This window comes from Miscanthus floridulus, chromosome 18 (assembly GCF_019320115.1).
Source record: "Miscanthus floridulus cultivar M001 chromosome 18, ASM1932011v1, whole genome shotgun sequence".
Lineage (NCBI taxonomy): Eukaryota > Viridiplantae > Streptophyta > Magnoliopsida > Poales > Poaceae > Miscanthus > Miscanthus floridulus.
In genome coordinates, this window is record NC_089597.1 from 36465258 (window position 1) to 36481038 (window position 15781).

Below are 15781 nucleotides of genomic sequence, written 5' to 3' on the forward strand. Positions count from 1 at the left end.
AAATTGGCTGCCCGGCCTGGCATGGCACGGGCCTGAAAAGGCACGGCTTGGTATTATTAGGCCGTGTCTGTTTTTGTGCTGTTTTTTTTTAGAAAGCACGGTACGCCTTGTAGCGGGCTGTCTCGAAGCCTGGTAGTGATAGACATGCTGCACCTGTCAGCCCAATTATGGTATGCAGCAACCCCCATTACCCATCAGCCGAGCCGAGCCGAGCCGCACATCGTTTTCAGGCGGCGTCACGCGCTCACACGCCTGTCCCCTTGGCGGCTTGGCCCCTCCCTCCTCCCTGTTCTCCCTCTCTTCCCGGCGAGCTCCTCCACCACGCGTGCAAAACCAACCACCCAGGCCAAGCTACCGTGACGCTCGATCGGCTTCGGCTTTTAGTTTTGCGGAGGCGTGGAGGTGGACCGCCCCGTGCCGTGAGGCTCGAGTCATGGAAGTGCCGCCTCTCCCAACGGCGTCGGCGGAAGAGGAGCGCCGAAGCGTAGCGACGGGGCCGTGCCTCCCCAGGCTGCTCTCGGGGGCCCTCACCGGCATCTTCGCCGTTGGTAAGCGCGCGCACGATGGCAACGGCCCGATACCCGACGGGTGTTTGATTTATTAGGGGATGGAGATGTGATCATATCTTTATTTGCTGGCATCTAAATGGGCAAGAATTCATCTCCGATGGGTATAGCGGGTACGTGAACGTTCTTTGTTATCCGTACCCATTACCCGTTGGGGAACCGACTATTTGAGCTGTCATGCGAGTATTAGACCAAAGAAGCTCAACATAGGTATTTTAGCCTAAATCTGAACAATCATATATATAGTTTGTGTGTTTTAGGAACCCTAATTTAATTTTTTCTTACCATCTCTCTCACGAGCGCTCGTGCTCCTCACTTCCTCAGTTCGGTCTCTCTGCCATCTTTGCTCGTCCTGCTCGCAACCTCGCTCCTTCTCCTCGACACTTATACCCGGGTGAAGAAGAAACGTCTCTGATTACAAAGTTGCGACCCCAAGTATCCTTGTTTATCGGGTATGTAGTACCCGTCGGATATCTGTTACTCGACTGATGCCCGACGGGTACGAGAATGGGTAAGAATCTATATCCGAGACAGTTAACGGGGACGGAGACGGGATGAATTCTCCGTAGCGAGGAAGAGAACGTTCCGACGATACCTGAGTACATCTCCGTTGCCATCCTTACTGACGGCGGCGTTCACCTGCGCATTGGCCGGCCGAGCTTCCGACAGCGGCGTCCTCCGGGGAGCCGGCCTGGGGGCCTTTGCGGGGGCGGCGCTCTCCATCGAGGTTCTCGAGGCTTCGCGCGCCTACTGGAGGGCGGACCGAGCCCGCAGAGCACGTCCTCCATGGTCCGTGAGCTACTTCTTCAAATTCATCCGGCATGATTGTTGTGCAAAATCAAACAGTAGAGTGTATCTGTCTTGCGTTAGCTACAGGAACTCCATCGGAATTATGAAATTCTTATATGCTAGTATTGTTCCTTCAGCCCAGACCATGGAAAGTATATAGTATTGTTAGTTCCTTCAACCCAGTCCATGGAAATTATATTTTTGCAATCACATTATTTTCAGCGATTCATGGCGGACGTGCATTTAGGAGAATCACCTGTTGCATTTTCCAGGGGGATTTCATAGAACAGCTCCTTCATGCTCGATTTGTGCAAGACCAGTATGAGCCATCGCCATATATGGCATATCGTTGGCAGGTCAGTTTGTTGTCTTAGTTACCACTGGTGGCATCCTCTTTGACAGAAAGCACATAAACGCATTACAACATTACATGGTTTTGATACATAACCTTTACCACTGTTTTTGAATCAAATATATTCTTAACATTTTTGAAGCTTATGAAATTTTGCAAGTATTTTTAATACTACAATACACATGTAACTTACAAGTTCTCAAAGTAGATAATTTGAAGTTGTTGATGTTTTGTAGTTTTAAGGTTTCCATGTTTTTTTATCGGGGTAGTAGACATTTTCCAACAGGTTGGCATTGCGGACAATTGATCTGTTCGATGTTCTTGAAGATGTTTTATCCGAAGAGCTCTCACAAGATACTCTAAAGAAGTTGCCACATCATGTGGTGACTGATCAGAAGCTGGAATCAATTCGTGAAAACGTGTCTTGCGCTATTTGCCTGCAGGTACTAATGTCACATTACATATTTGTTTAGTGGAAAACTAACCTGCACTAAAATCTTAATTCTCTGGGGATTTTACTGTTTAGAAGCCAGTTTAGGAGCTTGCTTTGTTTTGTGTTGATAAATTAATATGATGTGCATATGGCATTGCCTTTTGGAAGTTGGCAGTTGATTAATCATGGGGAAAGTGTGATTTGACTGAAACTAAGATGGTGGGAGTTGAATCAGGAGTGCACATCACTCCAGCTCATAGATTGATTATAGTTTCCTCTGGTGATCACTATTGTCCACCTACTGGTTGCTTGCCTTAAATTGCAAGGACTTCTAAATTTTAGGGCAAGTTGCCTTAAGTGCCGTATGCAGTTTGATGGATCTCTGGTGAGATCGCATAGCTCAAACTATCTGCTTGTGCGCAATATATGGAACAAAATTGATATTTGCTTTTGTTTTTAATTTTCTCTCCAGTCCATGTCACATTTGACTTTGAACGGTCTTCAGTATATAATAACTTGATCACCATTATGTTCTAGAATATATTTTTAGAATATTTCAAAATTATGAGATTTTGCGATCATTTTCCAATATAAATGTATACGTATATCTTGCATGTGTCTAATCTAAATAATTTAGAAGTTATTGACGTTTATAGTTTTTTAGGTTTGACGCTTACTTTTTCCGGCCAAAACAGGCATGCGTCAGCAGTTCAACTTTTAAATAAACAGGCCCATGGGCTCAGCTGCATCGTGGGCTGTAGCTTGTGTTAACAGGCATGGGCTGTCTTTTTTTTGTGCACTTAGGCTCGTAAAATCCATATTGGGCTGTTGTAGTTAGCAGGCTGAAAAATTAGTAAAAAAAATCTGAGTGAAAGACTGATGTCCTACACCTATAACCATGGCATAGTGATGGTAATAGTCCATCACACACCCACACACAAAGATGCCCACACACACGGACACAGAGACACCCACACAGAGAGAGACCTTATCGTACACATCGTATTTTGATGACAGGAGGAAGTATTGAAGTATTCACATTTTGTTTTGTATGTATCTGATGCTATAGTTAGCCTTCTTTTTTTTCTCTTGAAATGACATGCTTCGGTTAGGATTCTTTTGGTGCTGATGTCGAAAAGGCATTTCTACTGTTTCAATTAAACTTTATGTGGAAGTCCTGACAGTTTGCCTTCTCCCAGGATGTTGTTAGCGGAGAGACAGTGAGGAAGTTGCCAAAGTGCTCTCACACCTTCCATCAGCCTTGTGTGGACAGATGGTTCATTGACCATGGTTCATGCCCAGTATGTAGGCAGGATGTGTAGGTAGATCATGTTGGATTCTGGGTATGCGGTCATGCATTTACAAAGTTGCTACCATCGTCATATAGAAAGAAAGATACGTAGCATGTAAATTAAATTCCTGCACTTGTCCCTATTGTGAACAAAGGTTTACTCATCAGTGATTGAGTTTCATGTTTTCTCTTCTTCCTCATTTTGGGCATATATTGATATAAAACTGAGATAAATTTCTTCTAATCTGGCATCTAATTATGGGCCTATTTGGATCAGCTAAAGCTATTTGTTAGCCGGAGCCTAAATTAGCTAGCAAAAAATTAGCCAGTTAACTCATGTTTGGATCCTTGGTTAATTGATGTATATCATTAGCAATGATTTGCCCTTTTTTGAAGCAATGATTTGCCCTTGTTAGCTAGTTCTGCTTGGCTAATGGGCTAACAAGGATTTGGCTAAACCTAAAATTTCTTTCACACTTCAAAGCTGCGGATTAGTAATGTCTGAAAGTCACGGTTCCGGAACATCGGAAGAGATCTGTAGAAGTTCCAGAGACCAAGAAACCCTACAAAAACACAAGCAAATGTGTTTCAAAAACAAATCGTCGAATTTGCACACTTCCTTGGGGGCAGCCACATAGACAGCAGTTGAGTCTGAGTAGTTTTTATACGGATGAGCCGAGAAGTGGTTGGCAATGAGCATGGCTCCATGGCGTATGGGCTGTTAGGCCAAAATAGGCAGACAGGACGGAGCCAATATTTGCGCCAACGAACAGAATTCTTTAGTTTTATATCGTGAGCACGCTACAACAGTGGAACTTCATTTAACAAGCATAGCAAGCAGCACAGGGCGCACAAAATTGACACAACCCAGCCATTAGGTTGGTTCAAGACACATGTCACAGTTCTAAATGATATTTCTGACGCGTTACAAAAGAACTGACCAAAATTTGTTGCACACTAATAACACTCAAAAGACAACCTAATGCAGACTGGTAGAAGTAACTGTCCGAACAAATCCTCAAGCTAATTTCGCTCTAGAGAAGTCCATCTCCGGGTGCTGCCATGGGAAAAAAAATATGAATCAGATGCATGAAATAGGACGGGAAGCCAACCTACATACATATATCAGGACTGAAAGATGATAATGGCTTTGTCGCACAGACTTACCTCAGACATGAACTTCTTGAGAATTTCCTGCTTTTGCATTTCATCGCTTGTTGGAAGGCCCATCTGCTTCTGGCGCTGGTCAAACTACAAACCAATTAAAGGATTTTAGCTATTTCCAAGCAGCATTAAGAACTCAGATGTGCATCAGGTTCTGCGTGTCTTACCATCATCTTCTCCACGGTTTGTCTAGTCTCAGGATCCAAATCTGCGAGTTTGCTGCTCTCAGGCTCCACCTTTTGGGTATCAACTTCAGGGTCACCCTTTATAACAGACTTCCACCACTCTATTTGGTTGTGCTTTGTAAGCAATATGGACAGAGTTTTTCCATCCTCTACAAAATGTTATCAGTATAAGGGGCTTAGGATCAAAGAAAAGCAAGCTCAGATACAAACAGCCTGCTCAGCAGCTGCTGCAGCAGCCATTTATAAAGTAGTGCAGCCAATCAGGCTGAAATCCAATGACTTACCTATGCTCCAGAAGCAGTCATCAACCTTAATTGGCTTATAGAGCTCGCCCTGGTAATAAAGAAAGTACCAACAGAAAGTTAGAGCCATGTATTTGGTAGCAACACATTTGGTTCACCAGAAACATTGTTGTCCCATAAGACAAGATGAAATTTATTGCAGTACCTACTTACATCAATGAAAGGTGGCTGGCCCTTCAGACCAACCTTAAGATGGTCCTTCTTTATATCAAAGACCACAAATCTTGATTTTGTTCCTTGAGGAACAGGAATGATGATGTTAACCTCTGGCAACTGTTGAGTCCACGAGTACTTCTCCAAATCAAGACCATTGCCAGCATTTGGTTCTGATTATTAGGAAAGAAACAAAATTAGATATTATATTAGGAGATCCCATAAATGCAGATCACATCTGAAGAATTGTCTTAGAGATGCAATAATGAAATAAAACAATTATTAGGCCACCATGTTAGCAATCTCACCACTACAACAGAGAGATAACTTGTCGGACTGCAATCAACATTGGACCATGGATAACTGTAAGGTCAACGAGAAGCAAATAAAGGGCAAATGAATGTAGGGTTTTTTTTCCCTAACAAGGCTGTTATAAGTTCTAAGCATTTTGTTGCCTATTGATACCAATAATGGAATGCAGTTCGAAAATATCAAATGGTGTAAGGATAAGCTCTAGAGTTATTTAGATACCTAAATCAAACCACATACGTTGATCAGAGTATCAACCCCAATCTATCAAGCTTATCCTAACTCCACAAGGAAAAAATTGCAAAAATGACACTCAAAAGATTGACTCCTTGATTATGATGACACTCGGGTGGATGTGGGTCCATCTGTGTCTATGAACGTGGGTCCAGTATCAAATTTGCAAACGACCGATGTTTCGAATCCCATTTTTGCAAATCGCCCACCACAAGCCTAATCACCAGAATATGCTACATCGGGCATATGGAAGCACATTTAGCACCAAAATCCCTAAAACGCAGTGGCAATACAACAATTTCAAAACAGGGCAGCAAAGGAATAGAGCACTCACGTCTCACGTTGCCTTCCTCCTTCCTATCCACCTCCATGCTGTCCTTCTCCACCGAGCTCTCTGGCTTCTCCTCCACCGTCGCCGCCTCGGCGGCAGCCCTCTGCGCCTCGGCCGCCGCCTTCCTCTCGGCCTCCTCCGCCTTCCTCTTGGCATCCCTGGCCGCCCTCTGCTCGGCCTCCACCTGCGCCCTGACGGCCGCCGCAATCGCGGTGACCTTGCTCACCGCCGAAGGGTCGCGGAACAGGCCGGAGCTGCGGTGGGCGACATCGATGGCCGCCTGGAGGAAGGGGAGCGCGCCGCCGCTCCTCTCCAGCGCCGCCACGAGGGCCTCCTCGACACCGGGGCCGGCCGCCGCCTGCTGCGGAGCCTCGTTCTCCTTGAAGTCGGAGATGATCGCCATGGAGCGATCCGTCAAACTAGGGTTTGAGTGGCGATGCGGCTTCGCGAGGGTTTGGTTTTTTTTCGATGAAGGGGAAACGTGGCTTTGGTCTTCGATTGTAAGGAGGCGCCAGAGGGTTCGGCGCAACGGAACGGGGGGGGGGGGGGGGGGGGGGGGGGGGGGGGGGGGGGGGTCGCCTGGTTTGACGTTTGAGTTAGCACAGCGGTCGATGACGGGTGGGGCCGGGGGGATATTTTCGGTTCTACTGTACTTTTCAACGAACGAACAATATTTTTCTCTAACAATGTTTCAACGTAAACTAAATTTTAGCATAAGCGAACAGAGCAAAAGAAACAACCGGTAAACCAATGAGTTTTCTAGGCGATAGTGCTAGCGCCCGGACGTCCGGATAGACGCCCGTGTCCAGACGTCTGCGCCTGCACTCCGTCTCTCCCCACGCAACTGCATCCCACGCCCGCCTATGCGGGGCCACGCCGCCCGACCCGCTCGACTGCATGTCGGGAGCCCCGCTCGCACCCCCTACGCTTCTCAGGCACATGCACGTGGCCCACAGCTGCAGCAGGTTACTAGAGCATGTGGCTACGCTAGCATCTAGAAGAGGGGGGAGGGCGGCGGCGGATGCCCAGCCAGCGCCGAGAGGAGGAGGTGACACTGAGGCAAAGATGAGGCAGAAGAAAAGCGAAGACAGAGATACAACACCCGATCTACTTTTAAAACATCCAGATACAACACTTGCAATATACGTTTGAAGGCAGATGAAACACATGAAACATGCATCTGAAACACTAGCTGCAACACCAAATCTATTTTTGAAACATTCAGATGAAACACTTACAACATACGTACGAAATGGCTAAAACACTCAAAACATGCATATGAAATACTTGAAAAAAAACACCTTAAAACACTTTATATGTGTGAAAACATATGCAATATCCAGATGAAACACTTACAAATATACGTTTAGAAAACGAGACGAAATATTTGGAACATACACGTGAAACATACATGTATAGCCACTACAACAAGTGCAACATTTCAATCTACTTTTGCCACATCAAGATGAAACACTTGCAACGTCTAGATGAAACATCTGAAACACTTAAAACATACTCTTGCAACATGGACTTTGCTTGGACAAATGGAGACACGTCGGCACGGAGGTCAACGTCGGCGCATGGACCTCGCTTTGCGGCAACGTCATAGGCAACTCGTCGGCGGGCGTGGCATCACACGAATCTCGTTCCCTCTCGCCTGCTTGCTGGAGCATCCGTCATGGAGGCGGCTGCGGCTCGCTAGCTCAGTGGAGGCGGTCACAGTGAGCGGGCCGGCCACGATGAGAAGGTGGCATGGTGGATGCGGGCGAGGCAGACTGGGTCCGGTGAGGAATACGGCGCGGAGGAGGCAACGTGGGGAGGCAATGCGGAGGAGGCTGCCAGGATGGGGCGTGACGCGGCGAGGGACTGGTGTGGTAGAACCGCCCGAAATAGCACGCTTCTGGAGGCGCTCATCTTCCACTAGACGCTAAGCACCCCAAAAGTAGGCTACATCGGACGGTTCCGTCGAGCACACCCCAAGGGAGAACTCGAACAATCCACGTTTTTCACCCAGGATCCAATAATGAGAACGAGTTTACATCACTTAGTCCATTTCATATAACAATAGTTCTCGAAAATACATTATTACAATACCAAGTTCAGAGTGTGGAATTTAAACAGCGTAATTGAAATAAACATCTAACGATAAGATACAAGGATCCGTCTATGCCCACCAGAAGAATCCTCCACACAACTACCACTCCTCAAGCTGCACCTGCAACAGGGGTAAATAAACCCTGAGTACACAATGTACTCGCAAGACTTACCCGACTAGTGAGAATAATTTTCCGACTCCAAAGGATATGATAAGCTTTATGGTTTGCTGATTTTCTTTTTTTTCAAAAAGCATTACTAGTAGTGAATCCTTATGTATGTGTTCTATTAGCAGTCATGATTAGTTCATTAGCTAAGCATTCTATGTAAGCACCTGTTCTACTTTCAAGCAAGAGTTGAGCAATCATATCCGTTCATTCCCTTTCATCTTTTAGTTCTTACTACGGTGCTAGATCGTAGCCAAGCCGTACCGTATCATACGGCGATTCATGAACCAATGTATCCCAGCTGGGTATCCTAAAACACACGCCCCGCTTATACCCTAGGCACAAGCAAGACCAACCCATCACTCTCCTGTCAAGGGCTCTAGGTTCCCGTCCAAACTTGGACTCCAAGACCAACCCACCACAACCCGTAGTCCACGTTACTATTTCTAGAGACAACACTTATGCAAAAAACCCTTGTACTCTCTCCTCTTTACAACGACATGGTCCTTGGCCTCCCCCGCGCTCCGCGCGCGGCGAGCGGTGGCACTGGCGACATCGTCGGCCACCCTAGGCCCTTGCAGACGTAGCTAGGGGACCGATGCTCACCTATGAGCCAACGTGCGGCGATGGGCGGTGGTTGCACGAATGGGGGTGAAGCAGAGCAGGCTCTCTGGCGACCTGCAACGGCGGCAACCGCGTTTCGGTGAGCCACAGCGCCAACAGAATGGTAGAGATAGGGAATAAGCACCGGGGGCACACCCTAAACCCGACCGAAGTGGTGGTTCGGCCAGCGACTACCTGAGCAGTGCTGGCCACGTGTGCGCGACGAGCACGGCGACAAGCCATGGTGGACACGGCCGCGTCAGTGCCACGGGAAGGCGGTAGCGCTTCCAGTGGCATGCGCATGGTGGAGAGAGAGAGCCAAGGCGAGCTAGTGGTGTAGAGGAATTTGAGCGTGAAAGGTCCTAATGGCTAGAGGGGGGTGAATAGCCTAATAAAAATTTCTACAACAACACTTAACCAAATGGTTAGACAATTATGAGGCGAAGCGAGTGTTGCGCTAGCCTACTCAAAAATGCAAGCCACCTACCACAATTCTAGTTTAGATAGTGTCAATTCACACAAGAGCAATGACACTACCCTATGTTAGTGTGCTCTCAAAGGCTAACTAAAGAGCCACACCAACCAAGCATGCAAGCTCTCACAACTAGCTACACTAAAGAGCTTGTCAACTAGTTTGTGGTAAAGTAACGAGAGTGATCAAGAGGGTTATACCGCCGTGTAGATGAATGAACCAATCAATCACGAAGATGAATAACAATGATGACCAATCACCTCGGAATCAAATGATGAACACAATGATTTTTACCGAGGTTCACTTGCTTGCCGGCAAGCTAGTCCTCATTGTGGCGATTCACTCACTTGGAGGTTCACGCGCTGATTGGCATCACTCGCCAAACCCTCAATAGGGTGCCGCACAACCAACACAAGATGAGGATCACACAAGCCACAAGCAATTTACTAGAGTACCTTTTGGCGCTCCACCGGGGAAAGGTCAAGAACCCCTCACAATCACCACGATCGGAGTCGGAGACAATCACCTCCTCCACTCAACGATCCTTGCTGCTCCAAGCCGTCTAGGTGGCGGCAACCACTAAGAGTAACAAGCGAAATCCGCAGCGAAACACGAACACCAAGTGCCTCTAGATGCAACCACTCAAGCAATGCACTTGGATCACTCCCAATCTCACTATGATAATGAATCAATGATGTAGATGAGTGGGAGTCCTTTGGCTAGGCTCACAAGCTTGCTATGTCAATGAAAATATGCAAGAGTTATCCCTTGAGCCGGCCATGTGGCTATAAATAGAGCCCCCATCAAATAGAGCCGTTATACCCCTTTACTGGGCAAAACGCGCTCTGACCGGACGCTCCGGTCATACTGACCGGACGCTGGCCCTCAGCGTCCGGTCGCCCGATGGACGCCACGTGTCATCGCCTTCAAACGCTGTTCGTCAGATTCCAACGGCTATGACGCTGACCGGACGCAGCAGCTTCAACTGACCGGACGCTGAACCCCCAGCGTCCGGTCGTTTCCAGTAAGGTACCGACCTCGATCGGACGCGTCCGATTAAAACTGACCGGACGCTGGAACCTCAGCGTCCGGTCGAGTACAGTAAGGGTCGAAACCTGGTTTTCCTCGACCGGACGCGTCCGGTCCACCTCGACCGGACACAGCTAGCGTCCGGTGGTAAACCCTAGCCGCTGTACCGACAGTCAACGCAACCGGACGCAGGCAGTCAGCGTCCGGTGCTTCTGGATCCAGCGTCCGGTCACTGGACCGACGCTGGCATCAGCTCTGTTCTCACTTCTATCTTCTCCACCCTTGCTCCAATGTGCCAACCACCAAGAATTTGCATCCGGCGCAATAGAAAATAGGCATTTCATTTTCCCGAAAGCGCCGAACCCATCTCAACCCTACACACACCTTGTGCACATGTGTTAGCATATTTTCACAAATATTATCAAGGGTGTTAGCACTCCACTAGATCTTAAATGCATATGCAATGAGTTAGAGCATCTAGTGGCACTTTGATAACCGCATTCCAATACGAGTTTCACCCCTCTTAATAGTACGGCTATCAAACCTAAATGTGATCACACTCTCTAAGTGTCTTGATCACCAAAACAAAATAGCTCCTATGGTTTATACCTTTGCCTTGAGCTTTTTGTTTTTCTCTTTCTTCTCTTCAAGTGTAAGCCCTTGATCATGTCCATGCTATCACCATTGTCATGTTATGATCTTCATTTGCTTCTCTACTTGAAGTGTGCTACCTATCTCATGATCACTTGATGAACTAGGTTAGCACTTAGGGTTTCATCAATTCACCAAAACCAAACTAGAGCTTTCAGAGCGGACTGAAGTGGTGAAGGCTGGCCACGACGCGGGCGGTGACGGTTCATAACAGCACGGTGACGGGCAAAGCTCCAAAATTGGAGCTCAACTGAGCTGCAATCAAAGCGGGGTGGGGGCGACTAGAGAGGGGGCGTGAGGGCAGAGACGCGGGCACGAGGAATTGATGAGAGGTGCTCACTCTTTGACTCACTGTGACCGCGACATGACGGTGGCGGAAAAACAGGGGGAGAAAGAGAGAAATGGGGCGTGGCGGTGGGCTCGACTCGTCCTCGGTCGGCGAGTTCATGGAGACCCACATGCAGACGCTAGCAGATAGGCACGCGCGCGCCCGACCGACGTGGCCCACGCGACCATAGTGTCATAAATGACATGGCGACGGCGGCACGGCCACGTGCGTGCGGCATCAAAGCGGGCCAGCAACGCAGCGCGGTGCAGCGGTTATAGCGTACAGGCGCGGACGCGACGACAGCGGCAGCGTCGCGACGCGAGGCAGCAGTGGCGGACGTAACGGCAGCGCATCGCGGGACGGGGCAGGCGACAGCAGCAGCGACTCCGCGCGGCGGGCCAGCGGCAGCCGAGCCATGGCTAGGCCAGAGGCGGCCACGGCCGGCCACGCGCGGCAACGCGTGCACGCGCGACCATGTGCGCAGCGTGGGGAGGCCACGCGGTGACCGCGCACCCGGCGCCAACCAACTCGAGACATGTGACGTGCACGAATTTTAAAGTGCTCAACACGACCAAATAGTTACTCAAGGAGCCAAACCAGCTTCACCATGCTCAAAATGACATATGAGACTACCAAATCGAGCTATAACACTGCACCACCCTTTAACCCAATCTCTCACAATAAATTGCTAAACATTCATGTCTAGCTATTGGCAGACTTGAAAATTTCTAAGTTTTGGGCTGGATTTGTTTTCAATTTGTGATTTCTAGGCTAGTGGAAATATTAGCTAGTAATATCATTTTTTACCGCAAGTATTTCACTATCATCTACAAAGTTTGCACTTCAAACTTTATTTAAGTATCACATACATGTTCTATAGCATTTTTGCTTAATAAAAATTGATTTTAAATCCTACTCGATGACTGTACAAATCGCGGAGCAACTTTCGTTTAGCGTTTTTGTTGATTGTTTTGAGTTACAGAAATTGATCGACACATTTTATTGCATACATTAACATATAAATATGATGCACATAACATATTTTAAGAGATAATTTACGGTGTAACACCGAGGGTGTTACAAACTTACAACCGGTGGCGGCGAGGCGGAGTGGGGTGGGCGGATGGGCACAACGACGTAGGAAGAAAATGACGCAGCGAGCATCGGGGTGTATGGACGGAACGAGCGGATAGAGTCGCTGGGTGAGCGGCGCGTGCGGGAGTGAGCGGTGAGAGGCGTCCGTCTGTCCGTACATTTTAATTGTATCATTATTTTTTCTAAGTGGCTTAAAATTTTCAAAGCATATTTATTAAGTTCCTCTAACAGTTTTTAAATTGTGATCCTAAAATATTCTCCATCCGTCCCAAAGTAAGTTTGGATTCTAGAAATCGACGTGGGTACAGATCAAGGTTGATGCTAAAATTGCGTTTCTACTATAGAAAAGACTAGAACATTCTTGCAACACGAATCCTCCATTTGTTTTCTTTTATTTTTGTTTTTGAAATCGTTTATTTCTTTTGTCTCACATTGGTCCAGGAAGCTTCTGGTTACTGATCTTCTATGCTCCTATGCATATCTTAGAATTCGCACCGTCTACGCATTTATTTTAGGACAAAATTCGAATAGTAGAAGGGCAATTATTTTAGGACTAAGGGACTACTAGACAATTTGACATCCACCGTACTATTTTTTAATCATCCTAACCACTTTTATATTTTCTTTCTTTCTTATATATTTATATCAGGAACCTATCATATCCTTTATTCTTTCCCACAACTTTTTCACCTTCATATTGACCAATGGATGGTACGAAAAGATTTGGAACTGAGATAGGGAGCCATTGGAGAACAGTTTTTTCAATCTTGCCAAAAAGATCTAGGGACTAAAGTTTAGTCCGTGCGGGCGTCCGGCGTTGGCCATGACCTCCCGTGGTTTGCTACGTGGCGTGGGAGTCTCGGGTTGTTCAGTTGAAAGGTCCTTGTGTGGTTTTGGTAGTTGAGTGACAACTTAGGTGGACTAATTGTGTTTATGTGAGATACACAGATGATTAGTCCACAGGTACATGTGTGTGAGCAACATATGCCATGAAGGTAAAAATGGCTTGGAGATGTTGCAAAGCTCACACATGTGATGATGAAGGAGCTTAAATGCACATGAGACATGACATTGAGTCATGTGATCAAGGTGGAGAAGATCAAGACAAGACTTGGCTTGATGGACCGGTTGCAAGCGTGAAGGGCAAGTCGAAAGCTTTGGAGTGATGGACCGCGTGGCGGTGAAGCTTGAGCAAGACTTGGCGCCGATGGACGATGGCAACGGTGAAGAGCAAGTAAAGTCAAGATCGATGAACCAATATGATCACGTGATGATATGAAGTGGATCATATCATTGTTGATCGTGTTGGTGCATGTGTTGCATCGACATTGGAGGAGATGGAATGGAATGCGCAAGGCAAAGGTATAACCTAGGGCATTTCATTTCACCGGTCATAGGTGTGTAGAGAAGTTTATGACCGGGTTTAGGATAGATGGCCGTACTATCAAGAGGAGCAAACTTATTTGCATATCGGTCATCTAGTGCCACTCGAGTGATCTAACTTTGCATCGTCGCTAGGATCGAGTGGCGTGACAAGTTGAGTGGCTAACATCCTTTGGGAAATGATTGTAAAAAGCTAACACACATACACATGGTGATGTACACTTAGTGGTGTTGGCACATTTACAATGGAGATGGAGTTGCAGTTGATGTGGATCAACTTGGTGAAGAAACTCCACCGGCGCCCTACACAGAAAAGACAGAGTCTCACTGGGTGCATCGGACGCTGGCACTGGAAGTGACTGGACACGCCTACGCGTCCGGTCAGGCTGACGTATGATGACGCAGGAGCTGGAGTGTGACCGGACGCTGGGGCTGCGTCCGATCACGTTCGACTAAGGATGGCAACGGATCGGGTTCGGATCGGGTGGAGTCTGCGTGCACCCAAAACCGAAACCCGAAATCGAAACCCGAATCCGCCCCGAAAACCGATTCGGGTGGAAATCCATCACCAAAACCAAACCCGCGGATACCCGAAACCCGAACGGATACCCAAAAACCAAATGGATACCCGAAACCCGCGGATATATATACACATATTCACATGTATAAACAAGAGGCAACAAATAATAAATATTTTCATGAGTCAACTTTAAATAAATTTAATAATCTAAGTAAACAAATTATTATTAGTATATTTTAAAACATGAGTTTTAATTCCAAATGATTTATTTTGGATATCCATTGGATATCCACGGGCGGAAAACCAAACCCGAAACCGAACCCGACTGGTTTCGGGGCCCCGAACCCAAAAACCATGGGTGAAAAACCATCCCCAAACCTGAACCCGCATAACCCGAAACCCGCGGATATCCGCCCCAAACCCGATCCGTTGCCATCCTTACGTTCGACCGAATGCGTTGGGTCGGGGTCGGTACCTTACTATAAATGACTGGACGCTGAGGGTCCAACGTCCGGTCAGTTGAAGCTGCTGCGTCTGGTCAGAAGATGACCGTTGAGATCAAAAGAATGCCGTTGAACGCAGGTGACACGTGGCTGTCATCGGGCGACCGGACGCTGAGGTCCAGCATCCAGTCAACACGACCGGAGCGTCCGGTCAACACGACCGGAGCGTCTGGTCGACCCGACAGTTGCCCAGTGAAGGGGGTAACGGCTAGTTTGGCCCTTGGGGCTATAAATAGAAGTGGCCTTCGGCCATGGCTGGTGCTGAGCACCTTGGGGGACTTTGTGTCCATGCTTGAGAGTGCTTAGGAGCCCTCCATCTCACACATACTTGATAGTGATCATCCGATTGTGTGAGTGAGCGATTCTAGTGCAATTGCATCGTGAAGTTGCATTAAGTGGCACTAGGTGATCAAGTTACAAGCCGGTGGTGCTTGTTACTCTTGGAAGTTGCCACCTCCTAGACGGCTTGGTGGTGGTCTCCGTCGAAGCCCGCAAGAAGCTTGTGCGGCGCTCCGGAGAAGTGCTTTGTGAGGGGCATTTGTGCTCGCCCCGCGGGAGCCACGAAGAGCAACTTTAGTAAAGCATGTCATTGAGCTACCCTCACTTCCGGGGTAGGTTCTTGCGGCGCCCGACGTGCGGGCTTGGCGGGTGATGCCAATTAGCCGCCGAACCACCAAGTGAGCGGTCGACACAACGGGGACTAGCGTGTTGGCAAACACGTGAACCTCGGGAGAAAAATCACCGTGTCAACCTTGTTCTTCCCGTTGGTTTACATCCTCGTTACACAAGCTTGTAATTACTTTCATATACATTGTGCTTGTGTAGTT

The 15781-nt window shown here is 47.7% G+C and overlaps 1 protein-coding gene and 1 pseudogene across 1 annotated transcript; one reads left to right on the forward strand and one right to left on the reverse strand.

Moving 5' to 3' along the window:
• Window positions 1–303: 303 nt before the first annotated feature.
• Window positions 304–3507, forward strand: LOC136523033 (NEP1-interacting protein-like 2; annotated as a pseudogene).
• A 680-nt stretch (window positions 3508–4187) lies between these two features.
• Window positions 4188–6589, reverse strand: LOC136521842 (protein BOBBER 1-like). Its single transcript, XM_066515605.1, has 6 exons — window positions 6113–6589; window positions 5236–5408; window positions 5065–5113; window positions 4763–4929; window positions 4599–4682; window positions 4188–4488 (listed from the first exon to the last, which is right to left on the reverse strand). Exons 1-6 carry the CDS (start codon window positions 6510–6512, stop codon window positions 4450–4452), a joined length of 912 nt encoding a protein of 303 aa, XP_066371702.1. The 5' UTR covers window positions 6513–6589; the 3' UTR covers window positions 4188–4449.
• Window positions 6590–15781: the final 9192 nt, after the last annotated feature.